This window comes from Cupressus sempervirens, chromosome 2 (assembly GCF_028749045.1).
Source record: "Cupressus sempervirens isolate cs-2001-9-10 chromosome 2, ASM2874904v1, whole genome shotgun sequence".
In the NCBI taxonomy this organism is placed as follows: domain Eukaryota; kingdom Viridiplantae; phylum Streptophyta; class Pinopsida; order Cupressales; family Cupressaceae; genus Cupressus; species Cupressus sempervirens.
The window spans coordinates 602,966,854-602,991,730 of NC_143119.1; the positions used below are offsets into that span (position 1 = coordinate 602,966,854).

At 35.5% G+C, this 24,877-nt stretch overlaps 2 protein-coding genes across 2 annotated transcripts in view; one reads left to right on the forward strand and one right to left on the reverse strand.

Moving 5' to 3' along the window:
• LOC149574838 (protein FIP1-like) overlaps nt 1-24,877 on the reverse strand; it is a 307,614-nt gene that overhangs the window by 221,229 nt on the left and 61,508 nt on the right. The window contains exons 4-5 of the mRNA XM_089814675.1: nt 24,673-24,722; nt 14,251-14,317 (exon numbers count right to left, since the gene is read on the reverse strand). Of these exons, the coding sequence (XP_089670801.1) occupies nt 14,251-14,317; nt 24,673-24,722 (117 nt within the window). The remainder of the gene's footprint in view (nt 1-14,250; nt 14,318-24,672; nt 24,723-24,877) is intronic.
• On the forward strand, nt 2,579-5,991 carry LOC149574839 (uncharacterized). Its single transcript, XM_089812313.1, has 6 exons — nt 2,579-3,636; nt 3,802-4,100; nt 4,216-4,613; nt 4,732-4,955; nt 5,081-5,268; nt 5,375-5,991. Exons 1-6 carry the CDS (start codon nt 2,897-2,899, stop codon nt 5,989-5,991), a joined length of 2,466 nt encoding a protein of 821 aa, XP_089668439.1. The 5' UTR covers nt 2,579-2,896.

Consider the following 24,877-nt stretch of genomic DNA (forward strand, 5'->3'; position numbering starts at 1 on the left):
CTATATTAAAACAAAATCTTAATAAAAATACTGATTTGGTCAAATGGAAGAGACACGACCAATCACGTACCAACATGCTATAAGTACTATGAAATGGTTGGATAGAGGGGGAACGAAACCAAAATAATATTTGACGAGTTAAGGGGGTTGCTAACTAGTCAACAACACATGTTACAAACTTCATGAGCGATATCATGCTGCAAAAATTTGTAACGATCCACTTCACTGATTCCAAAGTAAGCATGGACAAGCCACGTAGATCGATGAGTGTTATTCAGCAAAGGGAATATTAAGCGGTCAAAAGTTGTCATTTCAGTGCTTAAGGCATCTCAATGGAGAATAATTATCACAGTAGGTTATATTTTAAAAAGCAAGAAGATAACACAGTGACATGGAAAGGGACCCACTATCGGGGAAAATGTGGCACATACCTAATGTCAGCGAAAAGGTAGAACACTCAAATGGTAAGATGGTGCACACAAACCCAAGTTTGAATAACTCCCAAGACACCAAACCAAGTTAAGGAGATTGCCCATTAATGCGATAACCCTGATAATATATATATAAGGTGTGAATGAAGGAGGTAAGGCCTTGGGTATCAAACCAAGGTAACTGATAAGGTATAATGATCATTTATAAATAATCTTTTATATGAACATTATATATATATATATATATATATATATATATATTACATAATAGACAGTCAATTACAAAATAAGAAATTATATATAAAAGAGTTTCATCTAAAGGATATAATATGATTTTATTTATTTATGGATAATGTGCACGTATTTTATTATGATAACAAATATGGTTTCTCATATAAGGAACAGTGGAAATTGAATAATATGTTTGTGTTAACCTATGGGGTTAGCACCATGGAGATTAATAAGACTAAAAGCATGGGGTATGTGAGATGTTAAGATCTCTATCTAACCATGATGTTCGGGAATCAATGGATAATCTCCATGTGCCAAAATATTATGATGATGTCAACATATGCATATGTGATTGGCCTTGGATAGAGGATTCTCACCCAAGAAGAATCTTAAGGGGTGCACTCCCAGGAAGACGACAAGTTAGCTATGAGCTAGGAAGCCCAATCTAGAGATTTCCTTAAGATTGGGGTTAAATTAGAGGGTAGAATAATATAGTTAGTTTTTTATTGTTGTAATTCTAACCATTATTTCGCAGGTGTTAGTTGTCCCAAACCAACCCTTATAGGAGAGACATTACACTAGTATTGATCTTGCCATCCTGTAGGGTGAATATGAACATAAGTATTTTAATTTTCAATCAATAAGAGATCAATCCATTGAATACATGTGATAATGAAGCCTCAAAACGTGATTACACAAATGATGAATATAAACTCATAAATTTAAAAAGTAAATATTGTTGAGAAACATGAATCTTTTTTGCAAATGTACTAACATGGCCATTGTAATTGATATGTTCCAAATGCATATTTGGATCTCACATAAATATGAGAGGAGACATGTCTCTATGGTGTAATCATCACTTAATAATATTATATTAACATAAATAATAATATGTATAACAATAAAAATATATAATATACATATACATATATATTATATACAATAATATATATATATATATATATATATATATATATATATATATATATATATATATATATATATATATATATATTACTTAACATGAATAAGTATATATAGAAAATGATGATTTACCAATAAAAATAATGTATATTAGAAAGAATCAATCCGACGGAAGCGACGACTTTAACACTCAATCTTAGCTAGGGAGGATTTCAAGAACATATTATACTCTCAAGTATATGAAGAGCTATCATCTCAGTATGCTATTCAATTCACTATGAGGCTAAATTTCTCACCTTTCATAACACACAATTGAAGCAATTTCCATAACTTTAATATAAGCTTAAACACCACCTTAAGTGTGGTCTATAATAGTTACTATGTCATGGTGTCTGGCAAGATCTGACCTAAAGAACCATAACAAGTTGGTTATCATGGTGTCCGGAAAAATCTGACCCAATGAACCATGATGACTTGGTTATAATGGTGTCCGGCAAAATCTAACCCAAAGAACCATGATAACACTTGCTCCTAGACATCCAACACATTTAGGTGCTACAAGTTAATGTAGTGTATCTAGGAGATAGGTCAAACCATAGATGTGAGTATCGCCGATTAATCGGCGATACGAGATAAAATCGCGATTTTTTGGGGCCGGCGATTTAGTCGCCCCAAAAATCGCGATTTTTTTTTGCAGATTTTTTCCAAAAAATCGCAGATTAATCGCCTAAAAAATCGCCTAAAAATCGCGATTTTTTTGCAAAAAATCGCTCACGCCCGGCAGTCACATAAAGTGACGAAAAAACACGTTTTTTTCATTATGTTTTTACATTGCTTAGGGTGTTTTGGAGAGGAGAGGATAGAGAAGGAGTTCTTGGCAAGAAATAGGCAGAATCAAGTGCATTTGGAGGCCTTTTGATTCGATTTCTTCGTTACTAGGTAAGTGATTTCAATCTTTGTTTTTTGTTTTTGCAAGAGATTGTATTTTTTTTTCTTGCATGTAAATGGATAAAAATACATTCCTAATTAGTTAGGAATGCATTTGATGAATGTAAGCAAGATTAAATGCATTCATTTGCATTTTTTTCCATTCTAGATCAAATTTATGCTAAAAATTTGCCCTTTCTAAAAAAATTTGAAACCCTAGCAGCTAGTTTGTTTGAATGTTATTTGGATTTCAATTTATTGGTGCTGTTATTGGAATGTTGCTTGAATTCTTTGTTTAACTGTTAATTTTGATCTTGTTATAATTTATTTATAGTTTTTTTTAAAAATTTGTATGTGTAGGCAGCCCGCAGCAGTTTTAAATGGCAGACAAATGGCCATTGACTCCATGCCCCTCAGGCTACATTGGCACCAGGCCAAAGAATGCGAGAGATCAAGCATGGAAATATGCCTATGAAGCACCTGATGAACCAACCAAAGTGATTTGCATTCGATGTGAAAAAGTAATATCCGGGGGCATTTACCGGTTCAAATATCACATCGCAGGGATCTCAAAACATGATACAAATCCTTGTGAGAATACAACAGAAGAAATAAAAAGGTTTGCAAATGCCTTGCTCGCAGCTGGAGAGCAAAAAAAATTGCAAAGAGAGCGGAATAAATTGCATGTCAGGGCAGCCATAGCAGAGACCCAGGGCAGTTTCGTTGATGTTCAGGAGGAGGAGGCAGCCATTGAGAGCATGGCTGGCTCTTATCGTGGGCCGCGTGTCCGCAAACAGGGTGTTTTTTCTTTCACGAGTTCCACTCCCACTCCCACTCCTACACCTCCTAGCACTTCCGCACCATCAGGATCAGCAGGTGCTTCTGGGATAGGGAGCTATTTTGTGACGAGGCACACACCTGGTGCACAACCTTCATTAGAGGCCACTAGATGGAATAAGGAGGTCCATGACCAGTTGGACAATGCACTAGCAGATTTCTGGGTTTTCAACAACCTTCCTATTAGTGTTGTTGACAGTCCCTATTGGGAGGCTTTGGCCACAGGGTTGACAGTTGCAGGAAAGGGGTACAAGTCCCCTTCTCGTTTTGTGTTGGGTGGCAGGTAAGCGAATAATTTTATTACACTCGATTTCCTTTTAATTTTTAACTTTTTACTTAGTTCTAAATTTTAATTAATTTATCTAGAAATTAGAATGTTGATTACTAAAGTCTAAATCAATTTTAAATTACTAAGAATCTAAGACATAACTAAATTTTGTTTTTGTAGGCTTATTGGAAATGTTGTTGAGAGGGCCAAAGCATTTGTTGAGGAACAGAAACAAGAATGGACAAAATTTGGTTGCACCATTCTTTCTGACGGGTGGACGGATGGGAAGAGCAGGACCATAATTAATTTTTTGGCCTGCTGTAATGATAATGTGGTGTTCCTGAAATCAATCGATGCCTCCAACAAGGTAAAAAATGCTCAGACATTAGCATTGATGTTGGAGAATATGGTCTTAGAGATTGGCATTGAAAATGTGGTGCAAATCATCACAGACAATGCTGCTGCATATGTATCAGCAGGTAAACCGTAATTTTATGTTGCATGTGCATTGTGAATTTCACAAGAAGAATTTTTAATAGTTTGATATATTTGAAAAGTTGGAAACTAATTAGTATTTGCTTTTACAATTGGCAGGAAAACTCCTACAGCAGAGGCACCCCACTCTCTCTTGGACCCCGTGTGCAGCACATGTCCTTGACCTTCTTTTGGAGGACATGGGCAAACTTGAGTGGGTCACTCCAATTGTGGAGGATGCAAGGCGGGTGACAAAATACATATACAATCACCCATGGGTCCTTAGCCTGATGAGAGAGCACACTGATGGCAAAGAAATTGTCAGGCCTGCCGTCACAAGGTTTGCAACGATTTTTTTGACATTGCAAAGCATTCTCGATAATTTGGCTTCTTTGAAGCAAATGTTTGTTTCCAAAAAATGGCTTGCTTCCACATTTTCAAAGAAGAGTGAAGGAGAGAATGTTGTGCGGATTGTGTTTGATAAATATTTTGAAGATAAGGCTGATGAAATAGTAAAGGTAACTACAGAACTTTAAGTTTTAGTTTGCACTTTACAACTTTATAACATACTAAGTTTGTAACTCAAGTAAATAATAATTTTGTAACTTGTCAACTAATTTCAAATTTATATTGCAGGTGTCTGAGCCTTTAGTCAGAGTTTTGCGTTTGGTTGATGGAGACCAAACGCCAATGGGTGAACTATATGAGGCCATGGACAAGGCCAAAGAATCTGTCAAAAATTACTACAAGGGGGAAAGCATCAAATATGAACCCATTTGGCAGATCATTGATAGAAGGTGGAATAATCAGCTTCACCAACCCATTCATGCAGCAGGATATTTCCTCAACCCACGTTTTAGGTATACTGTAAGCTCATTCTTACTCAAATTTAAGTTAACAAAGACTTGAGTTCATTTTGCTTTCGTAGGGTGTTGGGTGTGTACTAAAATTGGAAGACTTATTTGTTTTTGGTTTTTGGTTTTAGGGCTGATGGTACATATGCAGATCATGATGGAGAGGTCATCAGAGGCCTAAGTGAGTGCGTCGAAAAGATGGTAACCAGCGAGGAAACAAGAGATAAAATCATCGCTGAGCAGGAGATCTTCACTTCAGCAGCAGGCAAGGTGTTCTCCACTTCTCTCTGCAAGAGAGCAAGGCTTACACAAACCCCAGGTAATACATTTGCAAACTTCTGAATCTCAAATGCTAAATTAATATTTATGTTTCATTTTTTGTTGTCTATTAGTATTTTCTAACTTGTACAATTTTTGTGATGCAGTGGCTTGGTGGACCACTTGGGGTGCAAGCACTCCAAATCTTGCAAAATTTGCTCTCAGAATCCTATCACAGCCTTGTAGCGCATCACATTGTGAGCGCAACTGGAGTTTGTTTGAGGCCATCCACACAAAAAAGAGAAACAGGTTGTCCCAAAAGAGGATGAATGACATGGTCTATGTGCAATATAATCTTAAATTGCGCATGAAAAAGGCGCAACAAGATCCGCCTGGGCCAATCGATTTGGATGAGATAGATCCTTATTATGATTGGACGGCACAAGAGCAGGCTCCCTTATTTACACAGGAGGACATCTCCAATTTGGAGAGGGAGGCCGCGGAGGAGGCTGCGAAGGAGGAAGGGGGTGGAACTGGATATGACATCGATTTGGATGACATCGAGGAGGGCGATGATGAGGATGATGACATTGAGCTTACTGCAGAGGACCTTGACATCTTGCGCGCAGTGAATGTGGAGATACCGACATCTAGTTCTATAGCTATACCATCTCCTGCATTGGCACAGACACAGACACGGGCACAAACCCTGCGGGGTTCTAGTTCTAGAGCTTTACCCTCTCCCGCACTCGCTAGTAAAGTGACTGGGAAGAGGAAGATGTAGTCCTGTATTTGACATTTGTACTTATTTGTAGTCATGTTGATGTGCTTATTTGAACTCTTTACATTTGACACTTTATTTATGAGAATACTTCTCATGTGTTGTGAACTTGTTAGTTGTTAGTAATTTACAACTTGTCACTACTTACTTGTTAGTAATTTACCAATTAATAACTCTTTTTGCATTGATATATATCTAAACATGATTGTTTCTTATGTATTGTTAGTAATTAAGTCATTAGATGCAAAAAAACATTGAATTCTGTAAAAAAATCGCATTTTTTTATTAAAATTTAGTGGTTTTTTAGTTCCCGATTTTTTCCCCGATTTTTTCCCGATTTTTCCCGATTAAACTTTTTCAGGCCTAGGCGATTAATCTCCTCAGGCGATTTTTACATCTATGGGTCAAACTATTGATAAGGTCATCGCCTTACAATAGTGACCTTACACACATCAAAGATCGTCACCTTTCATTACATATTGTATGTGAAATAGTAACCACCATGAACCAAGTTAGAGGGTGGTACAAAGGGTTTCACCTCAATTCTCTATCACAGAGAAGAATGGATTAAAAGAAATTTCACTTAGAACTTCTCCTCATAGAGAAGATATCATTTCAAAATTCTTCCTCTGAACAATGATCTTGGGAAGTCAAGTCCTCTAGTTACTCGCTTAGAGTTCTCTTTGCCTAAGAATGTATGTCAAACTCCCTCTGAATCTGATATCAATCTTCAAACTTTCTAGTGACAACTTGTTACTTCCTCATGATGTATACATGGGTAGGTCCATTTTATAATCATGCAGTCACACCATGTATTTTTAGACTCCCTCTGAATATCAACCTTCTGAACTCTTATATTGCCTTTGACTAAGTGTTAAGACTCCCTCTTAATCATCATCAAGAATATTCGCTTTAAGAGCCTTACTTTATCCAGTCTGATCATTAGATGACTAATAAATTTTAGATCACAGCCTTCTTTTCCTACAAGAACATCCTCAAAAAAAAAAGATGAAGGCAAATAACTCTTTTAGTATGTATTGAATTACAAATAGGACAGAGACTACAATAAGTAGATGAATGTAAAAGAGAAGAATACTTATCTACACAACTTTGATACAAGCTACTTTAATGAAAGCTCATATGCATCAAATCAAATCATGATTCAAATTTGAAACTCTGATGATGCCCCTTCCCTGACATCTCCCCCTTTTAAAGATGGTTTAAGTGCCCCTACAATGTATAATTTCCACTCATTTCATTTTATGGAGTCAAAAAATTTCTACCAATTCGCTTTAGAAGTAAGCTTGTAATCTATTTGTGATCTCAATGTATATGCACCCTATTGACAAAATGTTGTTCAATTGAATTGTATATTTCCTATCTCAGCTACCACTATGATGACCACTCTCCTTAGTAAGTTTTCTCTCAAAAGGTGGGCCCACGATGCCTAGCACCTTTTGTATTAAATGAAATAAAGGTTTCGCTCTCAATTTGTTTAAGGTGGTAGTTACTATGAATATCTTATTTTGACAGTAAATGTACATCCTTATTCATTGAATCGACATTCCCATTTCATACTTCCTTCCTTATCACTAAAATTACGCTATCAATTACTCCCTCTCAATATCTATGATATTCACCAAATACTCTGAGTAATGGTCTTCTCAAAATGTTGAAATGTGATGGGGACACGACCCAAGAACAGAATGGACACAACAGAAAAGGGAAAATTATATTAACTGAGAAAATAAGCTAGTACAACAGTACGGGAAAATCAACTTCAAAAATTGCCCTAAGGGCTTACAATAGCATAAATCTGGAGATAATTTCTCCTTACAGTACCTCCTCTCAAACTCCACTCCGAACTGCCTTTTACAATGCCAAAAATCTCCTTAAATAGACCCCGGAGGGTTAAGGACTAGGAGTACATTCTAGAAAGTGCTAGTAGGCATCCATCGACCAAATAGAAGCTTCCAGAAGCTGCATTAGAAGTCGGTGCAAATCTAGAAGAATCCAAAAACGGTGACCGAACTTCCGGGAGGCATAACTTTTGAACCGTAGCTCCGATTGACGAACCGTTTACATTTTCGGAAAGCTCTCGAAGCGCTCTATAGCCCTATGGACCAGCTTCGCTCATCCCCCATTTTTCGGCCCCTTTCGAGGTCATTTAATGCCCCTAACTTGACTTTGAAGCATTCTTAGGAGGTCTCCAAAATCCGAAAAACTGCAATAACTTTCAAACCGTGGGGCCTATTGACCTGATTCTTTTTCTGGAATGCTCTAAATCACAATTACATTCATCTGGCCAATTTACACTTTCTAGGTCACCAAAATGATGGCCCAATTACATGCTCCTATTTTTTCGAGATTTTCAAACACACTGATAGTGGAACTGTGAGAGTTGGAACCTTTATTTGACCCAAATGGGTATCCAAAAATGAAAACACATGAAACAGAAACTAAGTCTAAGTATATTTTTTTTGGGTGACAAAGGATTGCCCTTATACCTCTGGATGCTCCTGCATCAAAATGTAAGACATTCACCATTTACTCAATTTATTTGATCTTATAATACAAGTTATTGTAAGATCGTCACCATACAACAACTTCTCCAAATACAAGTGATGATCATGTGGAAATTGTCACTTCCTCACGATGTACACAAGGGGTAGGCTCATTAAAATCACATGGTCACGATGTATGAATCACAGTCCTCTTGACTGGGACAATTTATTGATCACAGGAGAATCCATCGTATCATGGTTTACTCCCTCTAAATCAATATGATCAAAGATCACCAAGCGTTGACTGAATCATCTCCTCTATATGCTCCCTCTCTTTCAAGGTTGCCTCTACTGAAATGCCAAGCTCCCTCTAAATCTCAATCTCCCTCTTTTTCCTGCAAGAACATTTTAGAAGGAAAAGATCAAGGCATATAACTCTTATAGTATAATAAATAAGAATGTTTAATTTGAATATTCGTAATTTTAACTCATACTTGATACTAACAACATAAATATATTTCTCATTAATATTATCATGATTCGCATTATAATTCTCAATTCTATAAATTCATGTATTTATACTTTAAAGAGATTTATATTCCATAATCTAAAATCAAGAAAGTGATTTCACATTTATAAAATGAGAATTCATAATGTTCTAATTATATATAAAATATAATTTCCTCATATCATATATGCAAGAAAAATTTATTACCCTAACATGTTTCAATCACATTAACTCTTTGATATATAAAACACATGATAACATATTTGAATTTTTATTGCATAGTAAAAATAAGGGGTTTGTACCTCACATTATCTTAAAATGCCCGATGTACTTATTATAAATGCCATGTTACTTAGTTCAAACCTTTCCTTATTATTAGTACTTGTCACCACATTGATGTGTGCATCCAAGCACGTAGACCCCTAGATCCCTATTTGATGATAATTGTGTGCAAACTCAAAAGAACATCTCACATTATTCAACATATATAATATATTACATTAGGGTCATGCCTTCCACATCCCACGTCAATGTACACTCAAGATATTTTGGGTGTTGCAATTCATAGGGATCGAACTGATGTCTGCTCATATCACACCGAATGTCCATGAATATTCATTAGTGGGTCAGCTTTATATATTCCCTTATTCGATCTTATTATCTCCATACTCCACATCAATTTCTCCTTATCTCTCCCTCATTCCACGTATTCCAATTGGATGTCGTCCTTTACTTATTATTTGATTATAATATTATACTCCTTATCGCTCCCTTCCAAATACTTGTTTGGTACACTTTCCTAGGAACGAGTTTGATATCTTCCTTCTGTCCCTTATTACTTAGTGGTCAGATTGACTTATCTCTTCCTTCATACCATCCATGTCCTTCATATTCATTGTTGTCAAAGAGTTGTGCAATAGACAATATTTGAGATAATGGATATGCTTTAGGGGACGTGTATGCTTATCTCAATAGTTTCCATCGAACACAATATACATGGATGACGGCAAACTCCAAGCTAGTTGTCTATCAAGCCTTTGTTGCAATCATATAGTGCATAAACCATGGAAGATGTCACCTATGTCTGTAAACCTCCATCTCTGTTTTGAAATGTATTTTTAGATCTGCTATGAATTATCTGTGATGGTTTGGTTTTATTAAAATAATCTCTGACTTTGTTTTATAGAGAAAATGTCTTTTCTATAACAAGTGTTCAATGTCCTCAAACAAGACAACTAGTTAACATTTTCTACCAAGGATAAATAGTGAACTAATGAATGCTTGTAAGTATTTCTCCTGAAACCCATTGTGAGGTGCATGCACAACTCTGTTTAATACCTAATCTACGCATGAATACTCTTCTCTGCTAGTGGACTTGTGTTAATTATTGATTTAATTTTCTCTTCAGCTGGATAGTTTGAAGGTCTAGAGATCATTGTCGGTTCTGTATATTCTCATATTTCTCATGACATCCAAATGCTAGAATTCTATTGAGTAATCTTCTACCAAATAACGATATTGTTTATAGTGTCTCATTTTCTTAGTCCATCTAGGAATGCAATAATAATTTATTTGAAGTTAACAATATTATTTGTGTAGTAGTGATTCTGATTCAATTTTAATTACCTTGTATTCCCATCCATAGTTTATGGTATTAATTCCCCTCACTTTTTATCCTACATACTCATCCTTTCAGACCAATCAATATGTTATTCTTCATTTGATGATTTTGTGTGCTCTTTATTTGCCACAAACTCGTCTCTTACATTTACAGTTTGGCTCTGATACCATGTTGAGTAACATGGATCTTTTCTACAAATGTACTAACATGGCCATTGCAATTGATATGTTCCAAATGCAGATTTGGATCTCATATAAATATGAGAGGATAAGACATGTCTCATGAAGAGACATGTCTCTATGGTGTAATCATCACTTAATAATATTATATTAACATAAATAATAATATGTCTAACAATATATATCTAATAAATACTATAATATATATATATTATATACAATAATATGTATATGTGTGTGTGTGTGTATTATATACAATAATATATATTATTTAACTTGGATAACTATATAGGAAATGATGATCTACCAATAACAATAATGAATAATGTATATTAGAACGAATCAATCCGACTGAAGCTACAACTTTAACAAATATTGTCAAGATGGGAGAGGCAAAGCAAATCCTCACAAGATGGATAGATTCCAAGATAGGTTAATACCTTGAAGAAAAGATTCCAAGATGGGTGAGGGCATGGTTTCAAATTCCTTGAGGAAAGAGCCCAAGATAGGTAAGAACATGATTCCAAAATCCCTGAGGAAAGAGTCCAAGATGGGTCCGAAAATACAATCCCAATGCCTTGAGGGAGCCTGCTCGTAGACGTGTATCTAGCACCCTGCGACAATTAAATTTCCATACTCTAAAGAGATCATGTAAGAATTTTTTTTTTAAATGTTTAAGCCCAACATGCTAATAAAGAGACAGTGAAACTATGAAGACCAATCATATGATACCAATTAAATTATGCTTAGAATTATCTAGTCAACTCACTAACTTTGACATCATGAACGCTATTAATCATTTTATGTCAAACACAAACCAATTGATAAATTGATCACTGATCAATCACCTACTACTAAGGATCAATGTTATGTTCACTAATCTGAGTAGCTCATGAATAATCATATTGAAGTCATTCATATCATTCAATCTATATGCACTTATTAACTCTTAGTTGTATCATTAAACAAAAGTCATAACTGCTCGGGGAAAAGCAATTTCAAGAGGGTAGGATTGTGATAACCCTAATTGTCATATAAATTTACTAAAATAAATAATTGATTAAAAAGATATATTTAGTAATAAAATGAAAAATTAATTTTTTAAATAATTACTAATAAAACTATCAATATATAGATTTCAATTAAGCGACTAAATCATCAAGTGTCATTAAGAAATATTTAGCAATAAAATAAAATTTAATACATGAATTACCTAACACATCTAAACAATTGTACCAATCACAAAAGCATATTAATAATATAGTTACTTGTCAAATTAAACAAATCTTATGAATATTCCTAACTATCGTCCAACTCCTATATTAAAACAAAATCTTAACAAAAATACTAATTTGGTCAAATGGAAGAGACACGACCAATCATGTACCAACATGCTATAAGTACTACAAAATGGTTGGATAAACAAGGGGGAAAGAAGCCGAAATAATATTTGAGAACTAGTCAACAACACGTGTTACAAACTTCATGAGCGATATCATGAAATGGAGATTTGTAACGATCCACTTCACTGATTCCAAAGTTAGCATCGACAAGCCACGTAGATCGATGACTGTTATTGGGCAAGGGGAATATTAAGAGGTCAAAAGTTGTCATTTCAACGATTAAGCCATCTCACTGGAGAATAATTATCACAATAGATTATATTTTAAAAAGCAAGAAGATAACACTATGACGTGGAAAGGGACCCACTATAGGGGAAGATGTGGCACATAACTAATGTTAGCGAAAAGGTAGAACACTTGCGCGATAAGATGGTGCGCACAAACCCAAGTTTGAATAACTCCCAAGACACCAAACCAAGTTAAGGAGATCATCCATTAATGTGATAACCCTGATAATATATATAAGGAGTGAACAAAGGAAGTAAGGCCTCGAGTATCAAACAAAGGTAACAGTTGATAAGGTATAATGATCATTTATAAATAATCTTTTTATATGAACATTATATATACATATATATATATATATATATATATATATTACATGATAGATGGTCAATTACAAAATAAGAAATAATATATAAAAAAAATTCATCTGAAGGATATAATATGATTTTATTTATTTATGAATAATGTGAATGTATTTTATTATGATAATATATATAGTTTCTCATATGAGGAATAGTGGAAATTAAATAATATTGTGTTAACCTTTGGGGTTAGCACCATGGAGATTAATGAGACTAGAAGCATGGGCTATGTGAGATGTTAAGATCTCCATTTGACCATGGTCGGCAATCAATGGATAATCTCCATGTGCCAAAATATTATAATGATGTCAACATATGCATATGTGATTGGCCTTAGATAGAGGATGTCCGTCCAACAAGAATCTTAAGGGGTGCGCTCCCAAGAAGACGGCGAGGTAGCTATGAGCTAGGAAACCCAATTTGGAGACGTCCTTAAGAATGGAGTTAAATTAGAGGGTAGAATAATATAGTTAGTTTTGTTATTGTTGTGATTCTAAGTTTCTAACCATTATTTTGCAAGTGTTACTTGTCCTAAAATAACCCTAATAATGGGAACATTACACACCCTCAAGATTATATATGTCATTCTTAACCATGTGTGTGCATCAATCTTCTTCCCAAAACAGTATAAAAAATTCTCCATCTTCAACTTAAAAGAGGAATTTTATTGGCTTCATTTAACTCCTCTAACGTCACCTTGGAGGATCCAAGTGACACAAAGAGTTGTTACATTTGTCTTCAAAGTCTACATTCATTTGCCTCTCAAATAAGGTCATCCTTTTCTCGCTATATTGTGAGTTGTCAAGGCAATCCATCATCTCTTCCTTTGTCAAAGTATATCATGGATAAACACCATTGGAAATTTTACCTTTTATAAGCTATGGTGAAATTAGTGAGAGGCTCCAATTACCACTTGGTGCATCATTAATAATTCATTGAAAACACTAAAACTGTGGGCAATAGCTCACCCAAGATTGTTTACGCCTATAAATCTGGTTATCAAACAAAGGCTACTCACACATTCCAACCTTCCATGTTGTATTAAAAAGATAAGATTGGTGCATTTTATTCGCTATAAGATTGGTGCATTAAGGCTTTCACTCGCTATATATTCAGCAGATAAAGAAACCCTTTGTATGCCTTTTCATCACAATTTACTTAATGAAAGGAAACCTTTACTCACCCATTACTAAGTTCTTCATTGCTCACTAGGTGAAGCATAAGCTAAATGACAACAATAACACAAGGAAATAGAAAGCAAAGCATAAGTCCAATGCTATATTGTACCTACCTACATATGTCTAGATTATTCACATATCTCACAAAAAATTAGATCGGGATGCAAGAAATGAGAAGAGCCAGAATATAATATTAAATGTCAAAACAGAACACAATCATACTAAAAGCTTCAGTGAAGGATACTTCCATATTAACTCACACAATAGAAGCTAGAAACTTACCATATGAAACAGCAGAAAATGGGAGATGAACTATAGGCTTCAATTTCTGGCTGAAAATATAAAACCCCTACAAACAAGTCAATATTTTTGGAGTTTAATGCAATGCACAATGCAAAAGTAAACCAGAAAATATCAGACAAATATCACATTTTCCAAATTTAGGATTTGTGGAGAAATGTTGACTCGACAAAATCGGATAAATGCTAACATAATCACAAAAAAATGCAAAAAAGATGAGGCAATATTTCCAATGTTCATAAAATCTACTTAATAAAATGTTAAAAAAACCATGTATCATCATAAATTAGACATTGATGACTGGAAAAAAAACATTGTAAAAAATTCAAATCTTCTACTCATTATTACAAGATACTGTGATACTGATAGTAGGGTTGTAGAAGGACTTGTTCAAAGGTTGTAGTTATTCATGTTATTATGCATCCCATATGTATCATGCTAGTATCTGTGAGAGGACCGAGAAAAGAAGAATGTTTCCATTGAGGTTCCAAACCAGATCCTTGTTAGATGTAAACATTTGTTTTCAAAAACAAAGATAACTGGCATAGGGTAAAACATTGGACGAAAGATTGAAAGATATAAGGGCAGAAATTTTGTTCTGGGGAGATCATTGACAGGGACTATATGAAGAATGAAAAAACATTGTTCATAGGCAATTTCAACAAAATGTGGGATTCAACTACAACATAAAGCATGTGAATGCTAGAAACCTCTAGACATGATGGTTCGAGAAAAATTAAACACAAGATAGTTCTTGCAGATAAAAATTCAGACTCTCAATTGGTGCAGTCTAAAATTACCAACTCATGTCCTTCAAAAAAAACAAAAAATCTGTACTGAAAAAGATTGTCCTTGAAAAATTAACTGTCGACATTAATTTTTACCACTCAATGCTACTTGAATTTTCATCCAGATGATAGTCGAATTTATTTAAGTTGCAGGCAGAATATGCATTTGAGGTGTAGAAGCGTATGTTATACTTCATAAACAACCATGGAAAAATGTAAAGCATACCATACAGAAACATATTTATCCAAGAAACATTAGATCAAGATAAACCGGTTGGAAGTGAGAAAAGCATATCTTTTGAACTTTCTCGGAATATTAGAATCAATTACAAGCATAAGGAAGTCACTCTTTGTGCTTTATATCTTCCTAGTGTTCACTTGTGTTGAGTACTAAGTTCCAACTATAGTCAAAAAACTGACTCGGCAATAACTCAGAAGGCACCAAAAATTTAAGACCTTGAAACTCAACAATAAAATTCAATAATTTATCTAACATTTGGAAATGCAAGATTTTATCCATATAAGCATTTTAGGCAATGATTCAAGATTTTATCTCAAATTACCAGAATAATAAAGCTGCAACAGACCTTACAGTGGATTTGGAATAATTTTTGTGAGAGAACCGTGTATTTCATCCGAATTATCAGCAAAATAAAACTACACCAACCTTTATGGAGGACCCTGGAACAGATATTAGGTGTTTCCAATTCTATAGACAGCAAGGAAGGAAAGGCAATATTGTTACTTAAAAATCTAATATCATATATTCTGTAGCAGTTGTTTGTAAAGTGTTCAGTGCTGGACAGCAACTGCTAAGCTCAGAAACTTTATTTTGCATCCCAAGATAATTCACGATGCAACTTCTGCAATTGAATTTGGGTGATTTCAATATTTGCTGACTCCTAGCACAATTGGGATGATTATATGTGATCTGATCTGTTAATCAACTTGGAATACAAACAGAAGATGTGATGGTTTTCATATAAATTTTATTTGATTAGACTGAAAAGCTCAAATTTTCCTTAAATATAGGGTTAAGCTTGTTAGTTGAGACAGTTGAAAGTAAAACAAAGAATATTGTTAAACATCCCATTTTCTGCTAGTAATTGATATGCTGCTAAATCATCCCTATTAATTGCTAAATATGATTGTTCAATAAACAAACATGTACATCTAAAATTTAAATATTAAGTACACAACAAACAAGATGCAAATGAATAAAATATATCAATGATTATCAATGATAATCATAGTTCCATCACATAAGTGTACATGCCATCTATGACTATCTAGAGTGATAGAAGATGTGCAATGTAATGTCCACTTTTCAGTCCTGGTTAGTATGGTCACCATTAGCCTATTTACCAAGTACTTGTAGAATAATTGGTATTGGTAATGATACTCCAAATATCTTGGATAGGACAAGTTAGTCTTTCTTGGTTTCCATTAACAACGTGCTCAATTGACATGATGGGTTGTAGTGACACTTTTAGAAGCATTTCCAAACTCTTGCGATTGAGAAGAACTGCAATGTCCCCTTCTCAAACCTAGTCAATGAGTGCTTATTAGCTTTCCAGAATTCCCATTGGCTAAATATTGGTAAGCGCACTCAAAGATCTCAGAGAGCACAAGTTCAGTCTTTCTTGGTTTTCGCTGTTAACATTGAGCTTAGTTTGCATCATTCATTTCAGTATTGCTCTCAGAAGGATTTTTGGATTTATGTGATGTTCTCCAAGCTTCCTTGACAGCACATCTATTTTTTATCAATCTCCAAGTTAGCACCAGTCAACATCTCACTGTTTCAGTTACATCATGGTATGATCAGAATTGGATTCGGATGCCTTGGTAGTGTTTTATACAACTTGGGTGGACTATTTAAAATATATACTGAGGTTTCTAAAGTTCAATGTTAAATTATTTACTTACTTATTACAATTTATAAAGTTAATTTATATCCTCTCAAAAACAGACGCCTGGGAAAAAGTGAAGATGGGCCTGCATATAAAAGTCATTTCAATATTTCAAAGAGACTTTTCAGTGGGAAAATAAGTTATTTCATATTATTTTTAATTGGTAATTTTCCCACCAAAGCTATAAAAGGAGGTTGGGGGTCTCATCTGCATATGCACTCAATATTTCTTATACTAATATGTTGTTGAATTGTACCCGAGTTCTTTCTTAATCTTTTGAGGATGAAAACCCACACTAGATTTCCAGTTTTGGAATTCAGAGACAAGCTTTAGCTAAATTCGAGTGGTTCTATTTTCGAATAACCACTGCACTTCATCAAAGTTTACAGCTTGGAGTTTCAGTTAAAAAAAATTGGGTGTGCTCTAAAAGCACATTTTAAAGCGTGGTTTTCAATTTTGTTTTGCAAATTTGTTTGAATTTCTGTTTGGGCAATTGGAAACAGACATTGCTGAATGTACCACTTCTTTCCTAACCAGGTCGTACTATTAGGGTCTGCTATAAGGGTTTACAAACTAATTTGTTTATTGACCAATGTCATTCATTGTACTTGCCTGCTGTACATGTCTGGTTCAGTAGATTCAATGGTGTTGGAAGTCATACCCAAGTCCTTGCTGGTTGTATAGACCTTCTGATCAGCTGGTGCAGTGTCCGTAAGTAGAAATGCATACATATTGGGTTTATTCATCCCCTTAAGTAGTGCCTTCACAAGGTCTCTGATTTTCACTCCATTACTTAATGAGTAAACTAAGTGAAAAGGTGGTTTTGAATTGTTTATGCTGGTTGCCCCTGTTTCATAACACTGCTTAGTGACGACTGAAAAAGATGATCAGGCCTGCAAATTATTACTCCATGTCATCTTAGGGCCTATTAATAGCACTGGGTATGTGTGAAGTTATTGAGCATCCTTAGGAGGTATTCTATGCTGGTTTGGTGCGTGTTTTTTAGGGGTTCACACTTGTTTTGACCTGAACCTGCTATAGAACAATATTGTAACTAATCATTTGTGTCAAATTGAAAGTGCAATAAAACAATTGGCCATCCATTGTACTTAAAGCCTCTAGATAAGGCTAGCTCAAACCAATTGTAAGGAAGATTTTGCAGAAATTGTTACTCAAATGCTCCCAAAGTAATTCCAGATTCATTCTTGGAAGCATGGTGAATTACTTGTGTTATTTTACAGTGTTGAATGGTTCCTATCTTCTCCTTTAGAATAGGATCTGTTTATGTTGACTAGTTGAAGTTAAACAGAAGATAAAAGATATTATTGTTGGTGAATCATGGTGAAACTTACGTTCATATCTTTTCTGTCGGGTAATTATGAATTGTTGATACTAGTTAGCTAGTCGAAGGGGTGGCTAGTTGGGATAGTCGCAATGCTTGGCATTGCAACCCTTCAACCCTTATATATGTTATGTATTTACATCTGAGAGACATCCTATCATATCATAGGAGAGCGGTTGCTGGCATTGTCGTAATTGCTGTTATACTTGGTGTATGATGTCAGCATTTGATGAATTAAAAAAAGAAGCTAGTGAGTTTTCTGGAACATTGTGTTTGTGTTCTTTTGTTACACTACTAATTATTCTCAAATGCATTAACCGAGCCCCTACGGGACAAACATTTGGCATCACTGCCTATACAGATCTGGGAGTGATGGAGAATAGTACCTCACAAAGGGAGGATAATGGGGCAACCAATAAGCAAGGGTAGTGCTTCCCACTTTGCAAAATGAGCTATATTATGTTTCAAATTATCAAAATACTCCTCATACCCTTGTCTCTGCTATGGCCACTAGGTAGTGAAATGCACTGCAAAGTATCAGAGAACTGCTGCAGAACATCAGCAACCTGATGCTGACCAGCTGCCAATTAACGCTGACCATGTGCAAGGTCCCTGAACATATCCCTAGACTCTTTGTCTATATTATTACCCGAACTACCAGCATCTCTGTCACCCATAGTGCCAAACTGTATTTCCGGTTCGCCTTCACCTGGTGGCGAAGTTCTACCCTTGCAAGTATAATGAAATCTTGGTATAAATCTTTGTGCCATCCCAATTCCCTTTAGGCAGGCAGGAAACCACTCTGATACCACTATAAAGAGCCCTGCTGACACTCATCCAACGATGTTGTAAAAAATTTATTTATTTTTCAAAGTTTGTGATTTTTTGTGTTTTTGGAATATATGTTTTTTTTTTTCTTTTTCAAAATTTGAAGAGAAATAAGATCAATGCATAAGAAGTAAAATGCAAATTTCAAACTCACCAAATTAATAATGCAATCACATGTAAGAATGTACAATGCACACATTATAGCTCATAAATCAAGAACCTGGAAAGGAAAATATGCAACGCTGATCTTCAGATTTGTCTTGGAACGATCATGAAGTAGACTCCAATGAGTATGCAGCCTTACAACAGAAGTAACAACCCTAGAAAGAGGACACGGCCCTTAAGAAATCTAATGCTGCTCCTAGTAATTGAATGCAGCTGATAATAGATTCCACGCTGCCACAGAAAATCCAAACGCCACACAATTGCGCATACATACAAGCATCAAATGCAGCTCTTAATGGAAGAATTGTAACCCATCTTGATAGCCATTCTTATTCCAAAAAAATAGCAGTGATATAGAATCAATTCCTTGCACAAATACTTCTTCTAAACCCCTGATTGATCTGCAGTTTAGTAATCAGATTTTGGCACAACAATCACTAATTCAAAATGCAATTCTACCATAAAAGAAATCACCATTTTCTCAGAGGCAAAACTGAAACCCTTGGAAAAACAACTCACCAAAATTATCAAATGCCATAAGAATGAACTGAACCTGTCCGAGGTGTTCTATTTATTACATTTTAATTCAAAAGCTTCTCAATCACACCCAACAGCTAAAGCTCCAAATTCACACTTTTCACTTAAGATGCTTCACACTTACACTTCACTTATATTGTGAAATTGCATTTGAATACATATTCAACCTTTTCAAATTTTATAACTCCACGCACTTTTATATTTAATACTTGACCTAGGATTATAATTTTTTAATTAAGCAAAACTTAATTAATTGCTTCTCTCTATACCCAAGAACAAGAATTTGTCAAGCATTCAACCACATGCAGTTATTGCCTGACTCAAAGCATCACCCACAATGCACTGCTGAAAAAGGTAACTCACCCAACCGACTTGCTATAAATAGTAAGCTGACCAACACAGACCCTCAAATCAAATTGTTAGCTCATGCAGGTCGCAATGATGAGCTAACATAACCATACACCTAAAACCTATTAAATTAGGGACATCACAACCAAGATGAGGATCTCACATCCAACCACCATGACTGATGGGTTCGAACCTGCCTCACTCTTGGTTAAGCCTGTGCTCTACAAATAATTGTCGATCCTCGAGTACCATGGCCTGGAGCTTGTTTGAGTCCATAAAAGGCTTTCTTAAATCTGCATACATGTAACTCTTTGTCATGTACCTCAAACCCTTGTGGCTGCTATATTCTTCCATTGAGGAACATTGTCTTCGCATCCATCTGGTGAATCCTCCACCCTAACTCTGAAGTAGTGGATATAACAACTCGAACAGAAGAATATCTAGCAACAAGAGCAAAGGTCTCCTCGTAGTCTACTCCCCAGTTCTGAGAGAATTCTCTAGCCACAAATCTTGCTTTATACTTCTCCACATTGTCATATGCAGCATGTTTGATTTTGAACGACCATCTAGAAGTCACTACTAACTCTCCCACTAGTCTTTGCACACGTTCTCAAACATCATCCTCCACCATGGCATCTCTCCACACATGTTGGCTAGTTGTTTCTTCAAAGCTATAAGACTCTAAGTCTATGATGTTGGTCATCAAGACCATATAAGTCAAAAAAAATTGTGGAGGCCTACTATTGTTCAATGTGGGTCCGAGAGCCTCAACATGTTCTCGAGCACCTCTCAAGGTCTGTTCAACCATCTCGGCCACCTAACTAATTCAAAAAGGGCTTATTGCCCCTCTCTTGAAATTTGACCCTTTGTACTAGAAGTTTGTGAACTCTTCTCACCTTTTAAATCCTCCTGCAAAATATCATCTGCAACTATGGGAGGATCAAGAGATTTCTTGGAGGCTATTTTTTCTCCTTGACATCCTTGCTCACAACTTTCTTCCATTGTATTAATATAAAGAGCCTATAGGCTTTTGACTCCTCACTATATCCCACAAGAATGCCCTTCTTACCCGAGGGCTCCAACTTTTTCCTCTTCTCCATAGGCACATAAATATAGACTAGAAAAATAAATATCCTGAAATGTCCTCTCTCAGGTTTAATCCCTGTAAATGCCTCCTTTAGGATGTTGTCCTCTAAAACCTTGTGACAATATAAGTTGTGTTGCAAGCTCTTGCCCATAGAAACAATGGCAAACTCTAATCATGGATTTTGGCCTTCATAAAACTAATGATAGATCTGTCCTTCCTCTTTGCAACACCATTTTGTTGTAGATTATAGGGAACCACCTTCTCCCTCTTGCATCCTTGTAGAAATATCTCAACTCATTTGAGGTATTACTCATCCTCACTGTGTGATCTCAACACCTTGCTCTTCTTCCCTACTAGATTCTCCACTTGAGCTTTGAACTTCAGGAATAGACTAAAGGCCTCATCTTTGTTCTTCATGAAGTAGATCCAAGTCTTCCTGGAGAAATCATCAATGAAGGTGACATAATAGGATGCACCATTCATTAATGCCACTAACATAGGCCCACAAACATCAAGATGTATTAGATCCAAAATCTATTTAAATCAAGTCTCACTTTTGAGAAATAAAACTACATTTTTGCCAAAAGCACAACCTCTACATACCCCTTGTTACTCTAGAATAAACTCTACAAGTTCAATGACCATCTCTCTCAATATAGGTAGTGCTTTGTGATGCAAGTGCCCCATCCTCTTGTGCCACAACTCACTCAAAGATTTCACTGTTATGCACCAATGCCTAACTGTGGTTACCTTGTAGCCTATATAAGTTGCCTTTCCTAACTCCAATCCTCGTAGTTGTGTCTGAACTGATTCCCTCTGGGCATATAAACTCTTGCCCTTTCTAGAAGGTAACTTTGTAACCTTTGTCCTCCATAACTGAGATGGACAACAAGTTCTTCTCCGGACCGGGTACATAAAACACTACCTTAGCATCAATTGATCCTCCTCATTCAAGCCAGAACTGCAAAATTCCATATCCCTTAACTGCATACAAGGTATCTTTGTCAAGCTCCAAAGTGATCCCTGTGTCATACTCAAAAAGTTGACTGAACAACTCTCCTGGTTCATACATGCGACAGAAGGCACCAGTATCCAGGTACCAAACACTTTTAACTATAGTGTTAGTTGAAAGGCAGGCTACAAGTGAAAAATCATTCTCAGACTTTGTTGCAAATTCACTCAACTGAGTCTTTGTTGTTGATGTTGCTGCTACTTGTTGTGTCTTCATGTGTCTTTCTTCTTCTCTGGACATTGAGAAGCATAGTAACCTTGCTTATGGCAAACCTTGCTTATGGCAAACAAAGCACTTGATCTTTGCTGAAGTTTTTCTTCTTTTCAGGCTGATGTCCTCCTCCATAATTGTTACCTTTCTTAATGAAAGCTTTTCCTTTGCTTTTCTTAGTCTTGGTGATGAGGGCCAAGTTTTCATCACAACCTCCTTTCTTAATGGATCTGAGCTCCTCTTAAATTCAATCATCCCATAGCCTCTGCCAATCTGAAATGTGTTCTCAAGCACAAATTCCCTTCACAAATGGTTCCCATGCCTTGGTGAAACAATTTAGAGTTGCATTCACTAGCTCTGCACCCAAGATCTTTTCTCCATCCGCTGCAAGCTGATCACGGATTTGTCTGATCCTCATAAGGTAACTGGTACCATTATCAGATTTGGTCATCCAGCACTCTTGGAGCTTGTTCTTCAAAACCATCTTCTAGTTCATATTGTCACTCTCAAAGACACCAACCAAGGCGTCAACCATATCCTTGGCTTTGGTCTTTTCTACTATAAGTGGAATCAAGTGATCATTTACCGTATCTAGAATCACCCTTTGCTCTTCAATCAGTTCATCATTCAAAATAACTTCAGAACTTACAAGAGCTACTAGTAAATGGGAAAATGGCTCTGAATCAAGTTACAAACAAAACAGCAAACATGCAATATATTTGGTATTGGTATTTTCTTTGTTGTTCACTGTTGTAAACTTTCTCCTTTTTGCCCTGCTTAAAAGGAGAAATCTCTTCTCTGATTTATGTCTCACTCAATGTCCTTCTTGAGACAGATGACTGAATTCTTATCTAACCCTTCGCTTCCTTTTCTAACAGCAGTTGGGAAAAGTAAAGTCCTACTTGAAGTGTAGTTCCATAAGGAAGAGTCCTACTTGAAGTTTACTTCCATAAGGTAGAGTCCTACTCGAAGTTTTCTTCTATAAAGTAGAGTCCTACTTGAACTCTTCTTCTTAGGTGACTGCCTTAATTAGTTAGGTGGATAAAAGAGAGTCCTACTTGAACTCTACTTCCTCCAAGTAGAGTCCAACTTGAACTCTAATTCTAACTTACCTTTCTGAGCTATGATTATCAACAAATTTGAATATCATTATCTGTCAAATTGGCATTGATTCAAAATATGCTTGTTATCTGCCAATTTGGAATATATCAATAGTTGTAATAATCTACACATTTGACATTAATCAGATGTATTTGTCCTCTAACAGTTTGGCATTGATTAGATCTTCTTGTTATCTCCTAGCGGTATCGGTCATATCTGCATAATTATATTTCATTTTAAGCTGGACAAAATGCCCCCAGTGACTTGAAAATTAATTCTTTATTGTTCACATCACAGTTTCTGAATGTTCTCACCTTTCCCACACCAGGATCTTGGGGACCAAAATGAACTTGGGTAGGTAAATTCCATTATATTCTTGCCAGTAACATTGCACCCCTCAAGGTCATCCAACCAGGACCCTGGCAGCCTGAAAAGGAAATCAAAGATATCTTCAGATATTGTAATAGCTTGTTCATCTAATGAACAAGAAAATCCTATTCTAGTGATAAAAATTAGACCCGGCATGCCCAATCTTTAGCCATCCTCTACTATATCTTTTTTGCTAATGAATCCTCTTTCTCAGATTTCTAGACTGTTTGTTAACTATTCATAGTTATCTTGTTGTCTCAAAGGATCTTTCGTTCATATAGGACTAGAGTTCATTAGATATCCTTCCAATTTTCGTTTTGATATTCGATAGCTTTTAGTTTTTAGCTTTTTTGGAGACTCTTTTTAGTTCCCATTTGCTATTGCTTTTGGTTATATTTCCAAGTCCCCTTGAACTTTTTTGGTCAATTCTGAATATTAATATAATACTTCTCTTTCATTTTTCCAACTTCCTCACTTTAACTATTAACAACAAGTACATATTACAGATACATCATAAGCACAACCATGTTTAAAAGCTACATCATGCTAATAAAGATAAGAACTGATAGCCAACAACTAATAAATCATAACTTTATCAAGTTTATGAGAGAAATTAAGTTGCTTCAAAATAAGAAGCAAAAGATATAATGCCACAACATTTTAATTTCAATATCCTAAAATTAAAGGGGATTCAAGTAAGTAAATGCCTGCATGCGCTCTTTCTTAACTTGATAAACCAGGTAATGTTGCAAAACACCTGCAAGCAACCACATGAGGGCTTAGTACAAAAAAAATGAGAACCCAAGCATCTAGAAGATAAAAGCCAACATGTAAGACACAATTATTAAAAAAAAATGTAACCACTTTTGAACAGATGGCCTTCAAAATAAATTTCCTTTGGGAACTCGTCTA

Excerpts from the sequence above, each read along its gene's own strand:
- LOC149574839 (XM_089812313.1), top strand. The coding sequence starts at position 2,897 with ATGGCAGACAAATGGCCATTGACTCCATGCCCCTCAGGCTACATTGGC. Across the intron at positions 4,101-4,215 it reads TGCTGCATATGTATCAGCAG|GAAAACTCCTACAGCAGAGG; the intron begins GTAAACCGTAAT and ends TACAATTGGCAG. Across the intron at positions 5,269-5,374 it reads AAGGCTTACACAAACCCCAG|TGGCTTGGTGGACCACTTGG; the intron begins GTAATACATTTG and ends TTTGTGATGCAG.